Source organism: Saccopteryx leptura, chromosome 3 (assembly GCF_036850995.1).
Source record: "Saccopteryx leptura isolate mSacLep1 chromosome 3, mSacLep1_pri_phased_curated, whole genome shotgun sequence".
NCBI classification, from domain to species: Eukaryota; Metazoa; Chordata; class Mammalia; order Chiroptera; family Emballonuridae; genus Saccopteryx; species Saccopteryx leptura.
In genome coordinates, this window is record NC_089505.1 from 309,510,048 (window position 1) to 309,532,059 (window position 22,012).

At 38.1% G+C, this 22,012-nt stretch overlaps 1 protein-coding gene across 7 annotated transcripts in view; it reads left to right on the forward strand.

Moving 5' to 3' along the window:
- PDE7A (phosphodiesterase 7A) overlaps positions 1-22,012 on the forward strand; it is a 110,240-nt gene that overhangs the window by 48,380 nt on the left and 39,848 nt on the right. For 6 of the 7 annotated variants that reach the window (XR_010750480.1, XR_010750481.1, XM_066378962.1 and 3 more), the window contains exons 2-3: positions 8,627-8,687; positions 12,388-12,471. Coding sequence is in view for 5 of the 7 variants with exons in the window: in XM_066378963.1 (XP_066235060.1) it covers positions 8,627-8,687; positions 12,388-12,471 (145 nt within the window). In the remaining 2 variants the exon portion in view is untranslated. Of the gene's footprint in view, positions 1-1,152; positions 1,263-8,626; positions 8,688-12,387; positions 12,472-22,012 lie in introns of those variants that run through there. The other variant, XM_066378960.1, reaches the window with a different exon arrangement.

Here is a 22,012-nt window from a genome sequence, read left to right on the forward strand (position 1 = left end):
CCCTGCGTTCCAGCCTCCCCTGTTCTTCCAGCTGCTTCTGCTTCCTGCACGGGCTCTGTCTGCTCCTTGGCTGTCATGCCTTGACCCTTCATTTTAGCTCAGGGACATTTCAAAACTCTGGGAAGAAGTCCCTGACCCCTTAACTAGGTCATAACCAGGCTTCCTTGGCAGTTCCTCAGTTCCTTTGTTGGCAGTATCTCGGCTTTATTGCCCTTGGTACAGTTGCCATTTTGTATTTACGTGTAGACTTTGATCATGTAGACTGACTAAACTGTAAGCTTCACAAGGACAGGAGCCATGTCTGTTTTTACTCAGTGATTATGCCTTTGGCACCTACAATCTAGCACGGGCTGGAACATTGTAGTAGCTTAATAAATATTTGCTGAATACTTGAATGAAAGTTTAATGAATGGGTTTTTTTTCTCAGATCATGAGGATAGATGAATATAGACCACTTTGCTATTACAGAGCTCGCTCACAGCCAAAAGGAGACAGGTACCAAAAACATTGTAATGCAAATGAGATTGCAGTTAGGGCTTGGAAATACTAGACTTTTAATTTCTTGAAAATAAACTGTTCAACCGGCCTTTGTCAATAAATTCAAAATAAGAGAATTATAATGTTAAATAGCACAGATAGTATTTACAAAAGCCTCTAACATTTGTACAGTAATCCTAGCTCTACATGAAATAAAAAGTTGAACCAATTCAATATTAAAAGTTGAAAAGAGAGAATAAAATGCATTATTATCTTTAAATGCCAGGACATCTATGTGAAAGAAATGAGAAAATATTTAGTACTGCCAAACATTTTTTGAAAGTTGTTTGAAAGCCCTCTGCTAGTATGAACGTTTCAGGAGTGTTTGGGGCTAGCCACAGACCTCTTCTGTCTCCGTTTTGTGAGTCTGGTAGGTCAGTCCTCACCAAGTTTTTCCCCTTTCCTGTCCAACGTTACTGACGCTGTTCTACCTCATCTGTGGGTTGTGGCATTCAGCACGCCCTGGGTAGGAAGGCTGGCTGGCAGCGCGTTCTCAGAGAAGTCAGGTGATCCCTGTTTAAGGCAGCTGCCTGAGGTTCAAGGCAGTCAGTGTCCCCTCTTTTGCCTTGGGACAGCTGGTTCTTCTCAAACTCCTGACAGGCCTTTCTTGCTCATTGTTCCCTGGGAGAGGAGGGAGATTATGCCGCAGGCTTTTGATTGATTCAATGGGAATTACATTGATCTGGTGTCTGGCCTTGGTTCTTATCAAGTGGATTGCCTCTAAGGTAGGCCACCTTTATTTTTAGGACTCTAATATTAATCATTAGTTTTTATATTTGGTAAGAATGAAATTACTAGTGGAGTTACTTCTCCGTTTGCTTCAATTTTTATTTCTCTAATTAAAAGAGCTAAGAGTTTTTTACTTGTCAGCTGAAAAGCTTAAAATTACTTTGTGTAATGTATATTTTTCCTCCACCTTATTTCTCCCTAAGGGATTTTTATGGTGTCATTCCTCAGTATCATTGCTTTAAAGTAGTTTTTATAATGAAAGCAGTTCAACTTTTAAGATTATAAAATTATTGAACAATTTAGACTTTTGGTGTGCATGTTTTACACATTCTTTTCTGAAGATAAATAATTTACTAATGCTTATAAAATTTAAAGTAAAGTTGTTGAGAATCTCTAAAAAAATTGCATTGTATCAACTTTTTAAAAACTAAACACCACCCTTTTTCATGGTCTCTCTTAAAGTCTTGCTGCCACTAAAATGTATGCCTTACTTGTATTGTAAACATTTAAAATTAATAGTATCTGTTATTTTTTTAATTTGATTTCTAAATATCAGAAACCAAATTAGAAAGCTAGCTCTTTACCATATGGATGAGAGTCTAAAGTAGGATAAAATTAAGATTATACTATTTGAAATTATTTTTTATACTCATATAAAAATGTTTATATCTTTCATCTACCGTCTTCCTGTATTAAGAAATTGAAGAGTTTGAACTTAAAGTTTACAAGGCTTCCCTATTTGCCAAGTGACACAAAAGCTCCTATATAGTTAAATTTCTTTTTAAAGCAGGGCTTTAATCCCTAATGTATAATTTTTTTCACACTTAAGCATAATGTTTTAAGCATAATTGTTTCTTACTTGAGGCAGTTTTGTATTTTTAGTGATCTGATTGAAGAACTCTCTCAAAGAAGAGTTTTTAAGATCAAATTTTTAAAATCTTTGTTTTGTAAGTTAAGAATTAATTTTGTTGCACCGACAGCTATTTACTTGTTAAGGATTAGCTGGCCAAGTTATTGAATGAAGGTCAAGTTAATATTAATGCATTAGTTGAATTGTGGATGTTTTCAAAGATGTTACTTTTTTTTATAACCCCCAAAATTCAAGTCTTTAAGCAAAAAGAATGCTAATATTTTGTTTGTGATTTTTAAATATATATATATTGTTTGCATAGGGAATGAGAATGGGAAGGATACTACTATTCAGTGGATTAGTCTTTGAGTAGGCACTCAGACATGAGCAGAGCATGTTTTTCTTGTAGTAAATGTAAGATTAATGTACTCTGAGAAAGCTCATTTTATTATGTCAGAGAAAACTGCTTTTGGAACTTTGGCTGGGCTTCATCTTTTGTCGTTACTGTTGGTAATGCTACTACTGTGTCTACGCCCTGTTACCATCAGTGTACTGATCAGCAAAACTAGGCCAATAAAACTGACCTTAGCGGTCTCATGTGGGTTGAGTGAGATTCTGGATGAATGCATCTGGGTATTTTCTAGCACAGAGTGGGAAGAAGTTCAGCAAGTGTTCATGTATTATTATTTTTACCATGTGAGGGAAATGCACATGCTTTTTCACAGTAGATCATTTTAGTAGAAGAAGCCTGAACAAGATAAAAACAAGAGCACTTAAAATATCTTTGGTCACTTTTAAGCAAGCACAATAAATCTCTTCTTTGGTCACTTTTAAAACTTGTTTCTCTTTAAAAGTTGTGTATTAACTAATCTTGGGAACAACTTTTCCATCTTTTGTCGTTTATCTTGTAAGTTAAGTCTTTGGAAGAATGATTCACCTTGATTTGAGGTAGTGAGTGTCTTATGGGGGCCACTTAGAACTCTGGTTAGTGACAGTGGATCCTTTGGAACCTTACAGTTGAACTTGTCTGTGCTGCGCTGTCAGTTTCTGATGAGCTCAGCCCCGCCCATGTTTTGACCTGTACTAGTTTGCTTTGCAAGTTGTTCCCAGAGTGGCTAAATTAGAAAAATCACGAGTAGAAGCTAGAAGCGTCTCAGTTATTTCCATTCATTGTTGAGGTGCAGTGGGAATGTGAATGATAGCTCAGAGTGTTTTATAACTGATAGTATGACAGAAATTTGGTCAAATTTGTTTTTTAAAATAGCATGAGTCTAACATGGCAATCAAATTTTATTGTTACCATTTATAATTTATAGTGTAGTTTTCTTTCTTTTAAAATTTTTTTTAAATGATGTCAGCGAGAGGGGAAAAGAAGAGAGAGAGAGAGAGAGAGACAGACAGACAGACAGGAATATCTGCTCCTGTACGTGCTCTGATCAGGGATTGAACTGACAACCTCTGTGCTTCAAGATGATGCTCTAACCAACTGAGCTATCTGGCCAGAACAGAAAGAGTTCTTTACATTATTCTATCTAGACTGCTTAGTGAGAGAATTTAATATTCATTTTAATCTTGAGCCATGACATAAATGGATGAATTTAATTATCACAAGGAATGTATTCATTGATGTGTTCAAATATATATATTTTAAGTACATTTCTAAAAATATTTTTTATCTCATTTGTATTTATTTTATAAGTTATATCTTGTGGTTTAGTATAGCAATTAAGCTAAGTATTTGTAGCTCTCTACAAATATTAGTATTTGTACTAATTAAGAATTGCTTAAATTAGTAATGAACAGAATAATTTGAATATTTTACACATCCCTTTGTAACTCATTAATATATATTTAAGAGTAAACTCTACCCTTTATGCCAAGTTTTTATTATGATTTACTATAAACTATCATTTTACTATCTAAATTAGCACCTCTGTAAATAAGCCTGAAGTGATTATTTTAAAATAAATTTAGTATGTCATAGTTATAAACTAGACTATGTTCATTACTCATTTTTTGACATGTACTATTTTATTTTTCTATAGAGAGAGGGACAGATAGGGACAGACACAGGCAGGGAGAGAGATGAGAAGCATCAAGTGTTCATTGCAGCACCTTAGTTGTTCACTGATTGCTTTCTCATATGTGCCTTATGTGCCTTGACTAAGGAGGGGGAGTACAGCAGAGTGAGTGACCCATTGCTCAAGCGAGCGACACTGAGCTCAAGCCAACAACCTCGGGATTTCAAACCTGGGTCCTCAGCATCCCAGTCCTACGCTCTATCCACTGCACCACTGCCTGGTCAGGCGTGACATATACTATTTTACTTAACAGAGCTGATATTGGTCTTTCTCAGTCTTTATTATGTGAAGTGATAGTGAGATCTTACCTTTCTAATTAGTTGCTGTTTTAGTAAATACCCTTCCTACATTTAAAAAAATAATGCCAACTGCTCACTCTAAGGAGATCTGTTAGAAATAACAGGTTGAAATTCATTTTAACAAGCTGTTATCCAAGTTATTTTTTGTCAGTAACAGGTTGATAGGAGTTGACCATGATAAGATATATTACATAATGATATCTGTAGTCTTATTAGTGTGATCTAGCTGATAAGAATATTTATTTCCACATAATATGCTTTTCAGGCTACTAGGTTTTCCACTAATATGGTAGTATTAAGGGAGGTCTGAAATACAATATGCTGAATATCTTTAAAGTGGGGATTAGAATAGCAGATGTAAGTGGTGCTTTTCCATAGTGATTAAAGTGTCTGTTCCTCCAGAATAAACCAGTTGGCCATGGAGCAGTGCAAAAGGCTCCATTAGGATAGTGTGCTGGGGAAGATGCTTTAGCGTGATGCTTCCAGGAACGTGGTATATGATTTAGTCCCTTGGGATTTGAGATCGTGCTTTTCTTTGTTGTTTTCTTTTTTCATACATTCTTATTACACTTTCTAGTTTGATTTGTTTAGTGAATATATAAATATAACTAACACGTTACAAAATTCAAAAGTATATATTGAAAAGTCCTCTGTGTCCCTCTGCCTCTCTGGAGGCAGTGTTGGAAACTAGAATTGTATATTTTTTTGAAACTTTTTTCACATTCCATGAACTGGGTTTTTTGTTTGTTTGTTTTTTTATATAGAGAGAGACAGAATACAGATGGACAGAGGGACAGACAGGAAGGGAGACAGATGAAAAACATCAACTTGCCATTGCGGCACTTTAGTTGTTTATTTGATTGCTTTCTTATGCATGCCTTGACCAGGGGACTCCAGCCCAGACAGTGACCCCTTGCTCAAGCCAGTGAGTGAGCCCGCACTCAAGCTGGCAACCTCAGGGTTTTGAACCTGGGTCCTCTGTCCCAGGTCGACGCTCTATCTACTGTGCCACCACAGGTGCACTCAAACCGGTTGAGCCATGGCTGGGGGGGAGGGAAAGATAGAGAAAGAAACAAGGAGGGGAGGGTGGGAGGGAGAAAAGGGGTAGGGTAGAGAAGTAGATGGTCACTTCTGTGTGACCTGACCAGGAATGGAACCCAGGACATCCACATTGCAGGGCTGATGCTCTGTCCAGTGAGCCAACCAGCTAGGGCGATGCCTTAATTTTTACATGTAAATTTTTGTTCCATGATTAATCTATTTTAGTAGGAAGGTAACAGTATCATTATATGTTTTTCCAGATAGCAACCACTAAATCTAACATTTCTATTAAATAATATTTTTCTCATGAATTTGAAATCCTATGCTTATCATAGACAGAATTACTATATATTGATATATCATATATTTTATTATTCTAGATTCTGTATTGACTATTTTGACTATTTTTTGTAGTGTCCACACTACTTTGTTAATAGCTCGTGACACTAGTTCTGTTTATTACTGTTCTTTAAGAATTTGTTTAACCTATTCAACTAATATTATCGATCACTTTTGATGTGCTCAGCACTATTCTAAATGTTAGGGTTTATTCTAGATCTGGGGATACAGCAGTGAACATAGTTTCTGCCTTCGCAGAGCTTAGATTCTAGTAGGAAATTGGGTTAATTTTATCTTCTAGATTTTTAATGTCTTTAAATCAGTGCTATTCATTACTTTATTTGCAATAAATCATTTAGTCACTTATTTAGCAAATATTGATTTAGACTCTACTAGATAATAGCTACTGTTTTGGGGTCGGGAGTACAGTGGAGAAGAAGACACAGTTCTGCTTTTGTAGAGCTTCCATGGTAGAACAAGCAGATAGAGGAACATCAGCTGGGTACTGTGCAAGCGTAGGGGCGGGGAGCTGTGGAAGAGGTGCCTCTTGGGTGACTAAAGATTTGGAAGTCTAGGAAGGCCTCTGAAAAGATGACACTTCATGTGGAACCTGAGTGGTTAGAAGGGAACAGGGATGCAGTGATCCTGGACAGGGGACAAGTGTAAAAGCTGTCTGTTTGGCAAGGTTGAGGAAGAGCAAGGATGTCAGGTTGGCTGGGCATAGTGGTGTGGAGGCGATGAGAGGCAGGCAGACCATGGAGCCCTTTGCCTATCAGAGCTTGGTGTCTGGACTTTACTCCAAGCATAGTGGAGCCATTGGAGGGTTTTGAGCAGTTGAAATGTTCACTCGTCTCTGTGTGAAGAGTGGACAAGGGGCCAAGAGCTGCATCAGGAAACCAGTAGCAGCCTGTTGCAGGAGGCCAGTGAGAGAGGTGCTGGTGCCTGAGGCAGAATGGAGGGTGAAGATCCAGTTGGCAGAACTACCTGAGGGTGTTTCAGCTCTACCAGTCTTCTGTTTTGGTAATTATATTTAAATTTGCAATATTTGATTTTTTATAATAACTTCATTGATAATATAATTTACATACTGTAAAATTTACCCATCTAAAGTGTGAAGTTAGTGATTTTGAGTGTATTCAGAGATGTACAGTCATGATCACAACTTGTTTTAGAACATTGTCATCACTACAGGTAGAAACCCATTAAGATTCACTTCCTGTCTGACCAGGCGGTGGCGCAATGGATAGAGCATCAGACTGGGACTCAGGACCCAGGTTTAAAAACCTGAGGTTGCAGACTTGAGTGCAAGCTCATCTAGCTTGAGCGTGGGCTCACCTGCTTGAGTGCGGGATTGCTGCTTTGAGCATAGGATCATAGACATGACCCATGGTTACTGGCTTGAGCAAGGGATCACTCGGTCACTGTAGCCCCCTGCTCAAGGCACATATGAGAAAGCAATCAATGAATAACTAAGGTGCCTCATCGAAGAATTGATGTCCCTTCTTCTCATCTCTCTCCCTTCCTGTCTGTCCCTGTCACAAAATTTAAAAAAAGGATTCATTCACTTCCTGCCAACTTTCTCAACTCTAGGCAACTACGGGTCTGCCTTCTGCTGCTACAGATTTGCCTATTTTGGACATTTCATGTAAATGGAAGCATGTATTATGTGGTACTTTGTGACTGGTTCCTTTTACTCCAAATGCTGTTCTCAGGGTTCATCCATGTTGTATAATGTACCAGTGCTTCATTCCTTCTTCTGTCTGGGTAATACTCCATCATGTGACTATCCTGCATATTTTATCCATCCATTCATTAGTTATTCATCCATTCATTGGTTATAAATAATGTTGCAAGATATGTTTTTATATCGGTTTCTTTTTAAACGCAAAATATGTTTTAAAATCTCTCAACGGCATCCTGTGTGTTTTTGTTTGTTGTTTTTTTGTGACAGAGACAGAGGGACAGACAGGAAAGGAGAGAGATGAGAAGCATCAACTCTTCTTTGCAGCAAGCACCTTAGTTGTTCATTGCTTGCTTTCTCATATGTGCCTTGACTGGGGGCTATAGCAGACCGAGTGACCTCTTGCTCAAGCCAGCGACCTTGGGCTCAAGATGGTGAGCCTTGCTCAAACCAGATGAGCCTGCACTCAAGCCGGTGACCTTGGGGTTTTGAACCTGGGTCTTCTGTGTCCCAGTCCGACACTCTATTCATTGTGCCACCGCCTGGTCAGACTATGTTTCGTTTCATAAGTCAGTGTCTTCTCAAACGTCTTTGAATACATTCATTACTTCTCTTTAAATTCTTTTATTTCTTGCTAATCTCTGGGCCATTATTTAGTTTGTACCATTTGTTTTTTGCTAATGGGTTTCTTCAGATATCTGATGGTTCTGGTTTGTCTGCTTATTCATGTTTAGAGGAAGGGAATAGTAAAGCGCCTGAGACATGTCTGTTCAGTTCTGCTTACCTCTGCAGAAGGCCTCTCCCCAAGTAGGCTTGTCTGACGTACTTTGACATTGAATTTCCACCTCTGCGTGTTCCTCACTATGAATCCACATTTATAGTAGAACTTAACACTATTGTATTAGGATTATTTGTCTTCCTTACAACTGTAGATTCAAGAGAAGATACTGTCTCTAATTTCATTTTTTGTATCCAACTTTTCTTTCACTGTCCTTCACAAATAATACATAATAAATACATGTTTTTGTTTAATTGAATTTTATAAAAATGTGTTTTGTTTTGTTTTTAGAGGCGTGGAGCTATTTCCTATGATAGTTCTGATCAGACTGCATTGTACATTCGTATGCTAGGTAAGCATTTTTTATTTTGTACTAATATCACTTAATTTTATTATCATCAACTGTTATTTAAAATTGAGATATATTTCATTACATAGCTTCCATCACTGTTTGCAGCAGAAATTGCTTTGGAATTGAGTCTAGACACCAATATTGACTGTGATGTGAATAAAGCAGCATTTGAGTTACAAGTAATTGAGAAATCTAGATGGCTTAATACCCGGGACCAGTGGTCCCCAACCTTTTTTGGGCCACGGACTGGTTTAATGTCAGAAAATATTTTCACAGACCGGCCTTTAGGGTGGGTCGGATAAATGCACAAAATAAAATTATGCGACTGGTGTTAAAAACTGTGGTATTTTTAAATATAATTGTCGAACTTACGAGACAAGCATCGAGTGAGTCTTAGATGGATGTAACAGAGGGAATCTGGTCATTTTTTAAAAATAAAATATCGTTCAGATTTAAATATAAATAAAACGGAAATAAAGTTATTTATTCTTTCTCTGCAGACCGGTCCCCAGGGGTTGGGGACCACTGCCTGGGACAGTGTCACTAGCACCCAAATGTAAATTGCATCCTGAGTATTCTTAATAAAAAGAGTCCTAGGTAGTAAGATGCTCAAGACTAAATGGTGTCCATGCTGACAGAGACAAAGATGAGGGCATGGAGTTACCTGGTCAGGTAGCCTTGTCACTGGATATTTTGTTCTCAGTTGGCTGGAGGGGAAAACTCTTTGTCTTCTAATCTTAGTTCTTAAAATTTTAATGTATTTCTTAAGTTCACAAAGTAAAATAAAGTTTTTTGTGTATACATGTATAATTCTTTTTCTCTCTGTCAGATTTATCCCTTTACTTACACACTCTTGATCCCTTGTACTTTAATTTATATGTTAATGTACTGTTAAGATTCAAGCAGGCAAATTTGCTCATTTCCAGAGGCATCTTCCATGACAACTCTCCTTGTGGTCAGAATTCTTGCCTCAGTTCTATGATATTGAGCACTCCTTATTCTTCATCTACTTTATTATTATTATTATTATTTGCCTTTTTTTGAGAATTCCTTTTCATACTCTTAAGCCTAAATGTTCTCCAGTGGTCTGTTTTTGCTCTTTGTCCTTTTTACCCTCCTTAATTTACCTTGTATATCTTAATCTGCCTCAGTTTCATTCTCCTCTAGGATTTATCTTCCCCCACGAGTGTTCAGCCCTTTTCCTTTCTCTTACTGTCTCCATCGCCCTCTGAGCTGCTTCAGGATTCAGCTCTCCTTTACACAGAGCTCTGGACTCATATTTTTTAAAACTCTGTTGAACATCTTCATGTGGGTGTGTGATGGGCACTTCACATTTAACGTGGCTATTAAACAATGATTTGTGTTTCCAGGCTGTTCATTTTACAGTCTTGCCATCACAGAAAGTGTAACTCCATTCCTCTGGAGTCATTGTTGACTCTTATTTCTTAAATACTCTATGTCTACTTCATCAGCAAAGCTTCTTGGCTGATACCTGCAAAATACGATTAGAATTCTTCCACCCCAGTGCTGTTACCATCTGATCTAACCAAAGTTGATTTTTAACTATAGCTGCATTATTGGACATTAGAGCTCGAGACGTTGCACAACTGAAATGTTGTACACCTTGACCAACATCTCCCTCCCCCTCCCTGCAAACCATAGTGGTTGCCTTGTTTGTTGCACTCACCCCTTATCTGGTCTCTCTGCATCTCCCTATGTGCCTCTCCTCAGCTCTGGTCTACCCAGGCAGAGCGAGTCTTTTCAGACATAAATTAAATCACTCTCACTCTTATGTTTAGAATTCTCTAATGGTTTATCGTGGAGTTATAGCAAAGCTATTGTAATGGCCCACAAAGGTCCAGCATGATCTGGCCCTACTACCTCTCTAACCTCGCCTCCCACCAGTTCCCTTGAATATGACAAGCACATTCCAGCTAAGGATAGTTATACTTGCTCGTTTTTATGCCTGGAAACCTCTTCCTCCAGAAAGCTATGTTGCTCATGGTCTGACTTCCTTCAGGTCTCTGCTCAAATGCCTCCTTTTCAGTGAGACTTTCTCTGCCCCCACTAATAAGTCACTCCTCCCCTACTCCTCCTTACCTTGCTTCCTCTTACCTTGCTTCCATTTTCCCCATGTTACCTATTGCCATCATCCGTGGAATGAAATTATTTTATTATTTGCCTCACTCCATGATAGGATAAGGTTCATGAAGACAGGGATTTTATGTATTTTGCTTACTGCTTTATTTCTTGAGCCTGAAATGTAGTTGGGCACTCAGTCAATATTTATTGCAGTGTGAAGGATTCACCACATGAGAGAAGTAATTAATTATTGTGGGATGGACTCATGGTAGATGACACGAGCCTTGAAGGAAATGATGGCTTTGCTTAGAGACACTGACTGAGCAGGAAAGCCTTCAAGGCATGTAGATGAAGAGCACAGCCATGGGGACTGAATACTTAAAGGTAATGAACCTGGAGGCTCTTGAAGTATAGTGGAGCCCACAGAGCAAGGTTTAGATACTGGCTCACCCTTTACCCTAGCTTTGTGGCATGGGCATGCTGCTTCTCAAAATCTGTTTTTCCATCTGTACAGTGGGACAAAGATCCTATCTGTCAAAAGTTGGTTAAAGAATGAAATAAAATAATGCCCATAAAGCACTAAGAAGAGTGCCTGGCTTACGGTTTGCAGTGGTGCTATGTGGAGAAGTATATACATCTGAGCATTATATGGATACATGTGGGAACATACTGAGCTTGTGAGACCAAAGTGGAAGAGCCAGCTCAGGACCTTAGTTTACCCACTGTCGGTGAGAAAAGAGAGGAATGATTAGATTAAATATGGCAAAATCTTTAACGTTTTAATTTTCTGTATTAAAAAAAAAGTAGCCTGACTGGGCAGTGGCACAGTGGATAGTGTGTTGGACTGGGATGTGGAGGACTCAGGTTCGAGACCCCGAGCTCACCAGCTTGGACCCCAGGTCGCTGGCTTGAGCAAGGGGTCACTCGGTCTGCTGAAGGCCCGCGGTCAAGGCACATATGAGAAAGCAATCAATAAACAACTAAAGTGCCACAACAAAAAACTGATGATGCTTCTCATCTCTCTCCATTCCTGTCTGTCTGTCCCTATCTGTCCCTCTCTCTGACTCTCTCTCTGTCTGTCTCTGTAAAAAAAAAAAAAAAAAAAAAAAATTATTGAGTGAGTGAACAAATTAAATGGATGAGCTGCTCACAACCTTTAAAAAAAATTGTAGGCTGCCTGAAACTAGGTTATGTATTTTCTCTTTCTGCACATCCCTATCGCCTGCAGTATAGTGCTAGGTGCAAAGTAGACACTTCATAAATATTTGCTTTTCCTTGTGGCTTTTTAACTTTTTTGCTGAGGATTTTTATTTTTAACTCCATGTGAGGAATAACATATTAGGTTGAGTTATCTTACACTTGAGTCACCTTTCAGAAGGCTAACTTTAAAATATAGATTATAATCATTATTATTGTAGGAGTAGATTTAAAAAGAAAAACTCCAGCTAGCCTTATAAATCAGTACTGAAAATTTATATAAATCAGCTCTTAACTACTTACATGTTATTAGTGGGCCATTACTTAGGAATAAGATACTACAGAGACCTTTGTTGCATATGAGAGCTTCTTCTCAGGTGGCAGCCTTCTACATTTATGTCTTATTCTGGATTCTCTACAGGAGATGTGCGCGTAAGGAGTCGAGCAGGATTTGAATCAGAAAGAAGAGGTTCTCATCCATATATTGATTTTCGTATTTTTCACGGTAAGTGTTGGCAGATGCAGTATTCCTCTCAGATGCTAGTGAGCTTCATATCTTTATAAAATTATATAATTTCCCAAGGGGAAAAAGAATATAAGAAAAAACTATATTATGTTTGGAATGTTTTAAAAGCACTGGCTCATGATAAATACCACATTATTTCTAGGTAATGTTAGTAAAATGTTGAGAGATTTTATGAAATATGAAAACTGAAATACTTTTTCTTCTTTTTAATTGAAATGTGAAGTTACTTTGGTATTTTTTTTAAAAATACTTTTTCTCAATTTAAAAATTTTGTTTTTCAGTTTGAGTTTACATTCAGTTTTATTTTGTATTAGTTTCAAGTGTACAGCTAGTGGTTAGACAATCGTATACTTTACAGAGTGGTCCTCCTGATATTTTAAGTACCCACCTGGCAACATGCATAGTTACTACATATTGCATAATTAACCAGGTATAGATATCCTTTTGGTTTATTTGAAAGCATATATCTCCATTACAGATGTTTAGTAGAATGCATATTTTGAAAACATTGTATGGGTCTGGTCTATAATGGAGAAAAGAGAAAAAACAGAACTTTAAAACATATTAAATCTGTTTTTGGAGAAGTTCCACCTTTGGTAATGTTGGATAAATTATTTGGGCTAATACTCCAATTAAAAATATTAGAACAACTGGCAAAATGTAAGTCATATTTGAATATATCAGATTACTATTAAGGCAAAGAGATGAGCTACTTTTTCAGGCTGCTTTTCCCCACAGCATCTGTTGATTCTGGGAAAGGAGGATAATGAGCTGAGCAGAGATTTTGGTGGACACTTAAAGCTAGAAAAAAACAAAACGGGTGTTTATAGCTCAGCAAGGTTTGGAGGGTTGGTCCTGGTAAACCCTTGATGCTTCAGTTGGAAACCCCAAGGTTGCTATACCTCAGAAATAAATTCTAGCTTTGAAACATCTCAATCAGTGATTAGATTGTTATCTGTGACTTTGTGCTTCTAGTCACTGCTAGACGTAAACATTAATCCTCTTTTGAGGAAGGCAATATTACCCTAAATCTCAGATTACCTCTAAATTTTTCATATGCAATATCAAACACTAAAAAATAAAAAGACATAAGGGGATAAGACAGTGTGACCAAAAATGAAGAGGAAACAACAGACAGTAGAAATATTCACAAGGGATCCTAAAAATAGAATCATTATACATGGGCTTTAAAATAACCATTTGTAATTACACTGATAAAAAAGAGACAGGGTGGAGAACTTTATTGGAGAACTGAACATTGTAAAAGAAGAACCAAAAGGAAATACTACGTCTGAAAAATATCATACCTTAAGTATAGACTCATTGAAGATGGTTTTAGTCAGAAGAAAATATTTATAATGAATGAAACACGAGGCAAAAGGTAGAAAATAAAGAAAAGATATATATAGCATGTGTTGCAGTTAGGTATTGCTCTGTACTGGTCAAGAATTGTGAAGGATCTGGGATTTTACATTCAAAGATAACAAGCTTGCTTTATGGAAGTTGGCAGAAGACATAAGACTCCTGGGTCAGAGACGAGGGACTTTATTATTCATGACACAGCAACATAAATATCATACTGTGTCAGTTCCTCCAGCACCCCCCCCCCATGTCCTACAATGGCAGAAGGGAGGGGTTTATGTGGATATTTTATGAATAATGAGTTGGTATCACATCTGAGAAATAATGAGCTTGGGAAATTTACCACTTTTATAGTAAGAAGACTTGTTGCCCAAGCAAAAGAGGTTACTTATCCCTCAAGGATGCTAGCTACCCACACAGCCCTGAGAAATAGCCCACCTAAAGAATGGTCAGGGCATGGCATTCTTGGCATACCTACCAACATTGTGAACTGGAACTTAGGGCCTTTGTGTAGGATTACCTCTCCCAATAGTAATAGATGGCCCCAAAATTATTGGCATTAAACAGCAACCTTTTTTTTTTATGATTGTGAATGTGAGGGTTAGTAATTCAAGTCTGGGTTAGATTTGTCTGTGTTTCACAATGTCTTCATCTTTAGCTGGGGCAGTTCATACAACTAGAAATGACTGGGATAGCTCCACGAGGTTCATGTGTTGGGGCCTTCCTTCTCCATGTTATCTCCTGGGGCAGGACATCCAAGATGGCTTTTGCACTCTCATAACTATCTGGTGCCAGGGCTGGGATGGCTGGAATTTCTGGGGCTTGTCAGGAACTCTCTCTGTCAATGGTAGGCTCAGAGTAGTTAGTCTTGGCAGTTGCCTTCCCCCAAAGCAAGCATTCCAAGAGAGAGGAAGTGTGGGAGCTTCTAGTCTCGGATGGTTTGGGCCTGGGCACTGGAACAACGTTGTGGCTTTATATTCTGTTATCAGCTGTGTTGCCCAGCTTGTTCAGATTCATGTTGAGAGGACACAGACCCCACTTGTCAATGGGAGTAAGGTTAAAAAGATTTAAGTCTTCTATCTTTAATCTGACTTAAAATGTGTTGAAAGGTAATTAGTTCCTCATGAGAGGAGAGGGAGGATATTGCAGAAACAGTCTTTGAACAGGTAATGCCTGAGAAATCTCTTAAGGCTTGAGAAAAGACATTAAGGTGCAGATTCAAGAATGAATCTCAGGAACAGTGACATTAAAAGAAAACTACACCTAGATGTTGCAGAAGAATAACTTAAAACCAAAATGAAAGAGAAAATACTTAAAAGATAGAGAAAAGGAACATTTTTAGCTTTAAAGGAGCAGATATGAGATTGCCACAAACCAAGAATCTAGAAGATAACTTCGAAGTGATGGGGAAAAATATAAAAAACTGTCAAACTAAAATTTCATCTGCAAACTCTTGAGAGTAAGAGAAAAAAGGACACACTTCACAATTTATGTAAGGCCAGCAGAATCTTGACACAAAAACCTGACGAGGCTATGACAAGAACAGATAATTACAGGCATAATCACTGAAGAATATAGATGAAACATTCTGTATAACATGTTATTAAATTAAGCCTGCAATTTATAGGAAGAGTAATATATTTTGACTCAATTTTTATTTTCTCAGAAATGTAAGGTGGTTTTAACATTCAAAAATCAGTCATTGTAATTCATCACATTAATAGGAAGAAAGGAGAAAAGTCACGCATGGATAGAACAATATATACCACAAAAGCATTTGATAAAGTAAAAATTTTGAGCAAGCTAAGAATATAGAAAAACTGATTTATCTGAAAGAGGGTTTTTACAGGACCTACATCTTTCTCACATTTCTGCTTTCACTCGAGTCTGTGGAGATAACCGGGCAACCCCCTCGTTCTCTTTTCCTCTTTGTGAGTGAGTTGGCTTACTGGAAGTGGGCTGCGTTGGATTAAGTGCTCCCGCTGTTCCTACACATACTTTCTATGATCTATTGGTGTCTGGTGTCTTGAAATACAATATTTTGAATCTTAAATTCGACTTGATGAGATGAATTCCACATCAATCTTTTTGCCAAAATTCATTGTGCTAAATTTATTAGTCATTCTTCTGGTTACATGTTACTTTGAGCTTATATAACAATAAGTTCTAATAACTTTAAATATAAAAGAATTACTATAATTCTAGTCCACATATACACTTATAAAATCTGGTGTGCTGTTCTGCAAGACTCTGGCCTGATTATTAGGTAGTAATGGCAGCTGCCAGCAACTTTTCACGGACTTCACCGAAGCTGTTGATGCCATGCAGACTGGAAGGCAACAGGACAAGGAATGTATTTCTTTACAGTTTTCTTCATTTCACACAAATGCATTTTTTTCCATTTTCTATTACTCCTGGCACATAGTAATATTCCATTCCTTGTAAATGTGTTTTTCCCATTATCTTGAGCTTTTTACTCATTTTAGTACTTGATTGCACCCCATACCAAGGCTGCAAGAGACTCTTTCAGGGTATTTACATCATAGCCTGAAAGCTCTTAACTTCACGCTTTTGTCTTACCCTTATGTTCCCATTCTCCAGTGGCCTCTGGCTCGTACTGAGGTTTTTATATTCTTGTTGCACAAAATTGACTAAAATTGTTTATCTTCTCTATTAGTTAGATTTTACAAGGTCCCATTTGTACTTCTCTAAGTATAACCTGTATTAAATGTTAACCACATCAGTCTGGATGCAGCCTTTGTGTTGAGTCGAATGTCTCATACTGTTTTATTATAAGGTCTCACCATTAAAGCATACAAACTCTCCTTAAGTTCCCCTTCATTTTCATGTATGTTTGATCTGGGTTGTTTCCTGTCTTCCTAACAGGGCTGTGTTAGACTTGGATATTTATTTCACATTTAGCTAAATGATCAGGAAAAATGTTTCTATGTGTATTTTGGGCTTAAAAGCTTACGTTAGTTATACTGATCTTGTCTTAGATTATCTCAGTTTTTAATATATAGTAACTCTCACACAAGGTTAGATCCTATTACACGGAATGGGGTATAAGTAGGTTTATCGTTGTTTGTATGGAAAATAATGTAATAATTAATAATAATGTAAGGAATAAACTCGCTTACTCACAACTATAAACCTAACTTTGCTCTACCAGGAATTCAGAAGCTTTTACTGCTTCTCACTTTAAGCATAAAGGTTGTTGCCTGGCATTTTCCTTTGCCATAACTTTTTCTTTGTTATAGTGTTTTTCTTAATTCTCTTTGGTGCTGCACTACCTGGTCATTATTTTCCTATTTACAATAGTATTTTTTTCAGCCATTATTTATTTCATGTGCTCAAGTGGCTCTCCTTTGTAATTTTGTCTCTTTCAAACGTGAGAATGCAGCCTCTACTTATAGCTGTCACGTTTTGTATTGTAAACTAAGGTCACGTTTTAAATTTTAGGATGTTTCTGATCATTCATCTTACAATCATATCTGGTAGTTTCAAACATTTCTGTAACAGCTTATGGAGATACCACAAGAAGTAATAATCTCATGTCCTTTCCTCTGTCTTTCTCTCTTTTTTTACAGAGACAGAGAGAGTCAGAGAGAGGGATAGTCAGGGACAGACAGACAGGAACGGAGAGAGATGAGAAGCATCAATCATCAGTTTCTCGTTGCGACACCTTAGTTGTTCATTGATTGCTTTCTCATATGTGCCTTGATCGTGGGCTCCCAGCAGACTGAGTAACCCCTTGCTCAAGCCAGTGACCTTGGGTCCAAGCTGGTGAGCTCCGCTGAAACCAGATGAGCCTGCACTCACACTGGTGACCTCGGGGTCTCGAACCTGGGTCCTTGGCATCGCAGTCCGACGCTCTATCCACTGTGCCACCGCCTGGTCAGGCTCCTCTGCCTTTTTCATCATGGATGTTCCCACCTCCTTCCTAGAACACTTTCTACCAAGTGGTGCTTGTGGAGATGAGACAAGCACTGCTGTGTCAAATCGAATTAGGAAACAGTGTCTGCTTCATGCAAGTGTCTTTTTAAAATCTTGTTTTTGTAGTATAAATTAGGGAATGGATATAGATTAGACCTTAATTGTAATACAATTGAATGGTAGTTTAATTCTACTTCGGAGAACTGGGAAGTTGGAGATTTAAAGTCAGGCTTAATTTTGTACATTACCCATCTTTTTCTTCTTTCCTTCTTAGCTCACTCATAAGGGAATTAAGAATGTAATAAATAAGGAGCTATGTTTAAGTCCTGAGTTTAAGCATAAGAGGGACCCAGCAAAACACAACCTGTAACCAAAGAGTAGAAATGCCTAATCCATAACAATAATAAGGTTAATCTTTTAAAAGGGTTTTATATCAACTGTTTTATCAAATCCTGTCAAAATGAACATTGAATTCTGCAAACTAAGGTTATTAGAATTGCTTTAAGAGAAAGAATATTGATTATACAGTTTATTCTCATGTTAACATTGATCTGATTTTAGATTATGAATAACTCATTTATTTCCTTGATTTGTACTAAAGCTTGGACTGTATACATTTTAAAGTAATGAAATTGTGTTCATATCTTGAAATCTTTTCAATGTGCATTTATTTCTGTAATATGTAAAGGTATGCAGGGGTCTTCAGGTTGAAGTTATGCTGTCATGTAAATCTATTTTTGTTAAATAGTGTGAAGCTATGTGTTTAAAAATATTTGAACCTGGCCTGACCAGGTGGTGGTGCAGTGGATAGAGCGTCAGACTGGGACGCAGAGGGCCTAGGTTCAAAACCCCGAGGTTGCTGACTTGAGCATGGGCTCACCAGCTTGAGTGCAGGGTCACTGGCTTGAGCATAGGATCATAGACATGACCCCATGGTCACTAGCTTTAGCCCAAAGGTTGTTGGCTTGAGCAGGAGGTCACTTGCTCTGCTGTAGCTTCCTGGTCAAGGCACATGAGAAAGCAATCAATGAACAAATAAGGTGCTGGAAAGACGAGTTGATGCTTCTCATCTGTCTCCTTTTCTGTCTGTCTGTCCGTCCCTCTCTCTGTCTCTCTCTCTCTGTGTCTCTGTCACACACACACAAAAATTGAACCTGAAGTTAATGTATGTCAATTATACCTCAATACAAATATTAGATATCTATAATAACTATAGCATTAAAGGTATATTTAGTATTTTGCTGCAGAAGACATATCGCAAGTATAATCTCATTTAATTTTTGCAACAATTCTAGGAGGCTTATTTTATATTGAGGAAACTGAGGATCATAATCTTAAATAACTTTCTCAGGTCAGTAAAAATGGCAGAGCTGGGATTCAGACACAGGTGTAGGATTCCGGAGCCCGTGTCTGCCTCCACTCTGCTGCCCTCCACATAGCGGCATGTGCTGCTCTCCTGAAAACCACTGCTCTTTGATCCTAGCTCCCCCCACCCGGTGTATCTGTGTGTGCTGTATGGATAGACTCTTCCAACACAGCCCGTCTCAAAGAGAGAAATGTGCTTACTCCATATTAACTGTAGGCTTTCAGATGTGGCTCTTCTTTTTGAGGAAATTAAAGGAAGGGAAGGATAGAATAGAAGGTCTTCAGATTTATTGATTCAGTTGTTATTCAACATGACCTTGCCATAGACTAGAATTAAAACCTTACACCACTGAATCTAAAAAAAAATTTTAACTTATCTCCAAAAGTAATGCATGTTACTATGCATCTAAATGCTTTTTATGGTTTTAAGGAGGCAGGTACAGTGACTGGAGGGCTCCCTCTTGTGGACCATTAAAACAAGCAGTGGCCATCTCGAGACCGAAAGGCTTTTCTTGATTAAAACTTACTCTTTTGCCTAATAACTATGTTATCAGTGACATTTCCTGCCATGTCACTTGGGTGAGAGAGAAGAGAGTGTGGGGGAGTTGGGAGGAGTTCTGCCTGAGCTATGTTAGTTTCCCAGCCCTTTGCTTCCTTAACTTACTGCCTGTATTTGCCGCCCCTACTATGAGGGGAAAGCTAGAGAACACATTGCTTCTGAATTTGCCTGATATCCAACATTTCATTATTTTGGCTCAGAGAAGCCAAAAATGGATGACAGGAAGTAACTCCCATGATCATTAAGTAACACCTCTCATTTAGTTTTGGTGGAAGCTAATTAATTTGTTCATGGTCACAGGATGAGGTAATAGTATTTTAGAAGAGAACCAGCAGAGCCAACAGCTCTTTAATAGTAACTTGATTAATTCACTGAGCCTGTTGACTTTCTAAGCTGGATTGGAATGTAGGTAACCATGCAAACTAGAATAAGCCTGGTACTTAAATAGTCCTAGCCTGGTAAAAGCTGGGCTTTAATAAAGACAGTTTTTATCTATTGTGTGTTATGCTATGAAATGAATAATGATGTATCTCATCTTATAGAATGAGCTCGTGAGAATATTACTAATAGGATCAGATTTCATGTGTTATGGCTAGAAGGTGAGGTTTTTAGTAATTATCTAAATGAAAGTACTAGTTAAGTTCTTAGAGTCACCATTTCTGTTCCCAGTTCTCTTTTTTATATATTCCTAATTGCTCAACTTGATACTCTTCTCTGCAGTGGCCTCTACTTGCTTGTTTCAATATAAGAATTTTACTTCTAATTATTACAGTGTGTGTGTGTGTGTGTGTGTGTGTGTGTGTGTAGAGAGAGAGAGAGAGAAAGAGAGAGAAGGAATTGGAGGGGGGGATCAAACCTGAAGAAACTAAAATTTCCCATCTTAAATGGCATCATAATATTTCATCCTTGATTTATAGTTATTGATTCCTTTCCTTATGTTGCATTTTAGAAGCTCTTTTAGGACAGTTCTAATTTTCTTTTAGAAAACTTAGTCTTCAGTTTGGCATTGTGGCTTAGAAGGCACTGAAATGTGCTCCTATGTACTTATCCTGCTTCTGAGGGTTATATTAAGGGAATCAGTTAGGTTGTACAAAGATTTAGTTATAAGAATGTTCATTGCACAATTGTTAATAAGAAGAATGAATGAAGGTTAGAAACAGCCTAACAAACAGCAAAAATGATGGAAAGGGGACTCACCCTAAAGTACAGGGTTAAATATTTCACTTGCCCCACTTGGCCTGTGATCTGGGCACAAAGGGGAATGGTAGACACAGTCACCCTGGGCCCAAATTAGAAAAAGAGACGAGGCATGTTTGTAAGAAGCAGTCTTTTTCTTTGGCAGAGAAGAGATAGTGAATTCGAAGGGCTCCTCTGCTCTCTCCTGAGACTTCACTTTCATCCTCATTAAGAACTTGGTGTAAAGAGTCCAGGAAAATTCAGCCCATTCAATAATGACTCTAAAACAAAGAAAGGCACATCAGATAATTAAACAATGAAAGAGAGCAGCAGAACTTAATAGTGATTGAAAAGCACTTCACAGAAAAGTGTTGCCATTGAACGAATGAAAATTGTAACCAAATTTTCTAGTGCTCACTTTTTAAAAATTTATTTTTTGTGACAGAGACAAAGAGAGGGACAGATAGGAACAGACTGGAAGGGAGAGAGATGAGAATCATCAACTCTTCTTTGTGGCACCTTAGTTGTTCATTGATTGCTTTTCTAAGGTATTTTTCCCTGCCGAGAAAGAAGGAAGGGGCCAGAGCCACGAAGTGTGGAATAATAAAGGCTTTATTGAGTACAGAGCGCACATCCCACCCAACGAGGTTCCCTGACCCCCAGGAAATATGGAGGCCAAGGAATTCGCAAGGTGTGACCCACGTGAGAGATATTTAAAGGGTCCCTAGGGTGGTCGAGCTAATATGACGTGGTGAAATCTCACTGGCTGATGGAGGTGTCGCTTTTTTCCAAAGGGTTCCTAGGAAGTTTCTTTTGGTGTGCTTGGTTGTGGGCAGTCTTAGCCAAAGTTTCCGGGAAGGCCTGAGTTCCCCACATGACCATCCCCCATTATCCACTGACCTTACATTCTGACCTTTTGTGTAAAATAGAATAGGGGCGCCGTTTATTCGTCTGGCTGCTTCCTGCTGATTAGGGGCGTCGGAAGGTGGTGGCTTTGAGGAGTGTCAGGAAGAATATCTGTTTGGCCATGAGTTGAGAAACTTCGTGGATGTGGTCCTGTAAGGATTTTAAAAAAGAGGAGTAATAGGGGGATTTGTAGGGTCCAGCCTTTTGGTGAGCTGG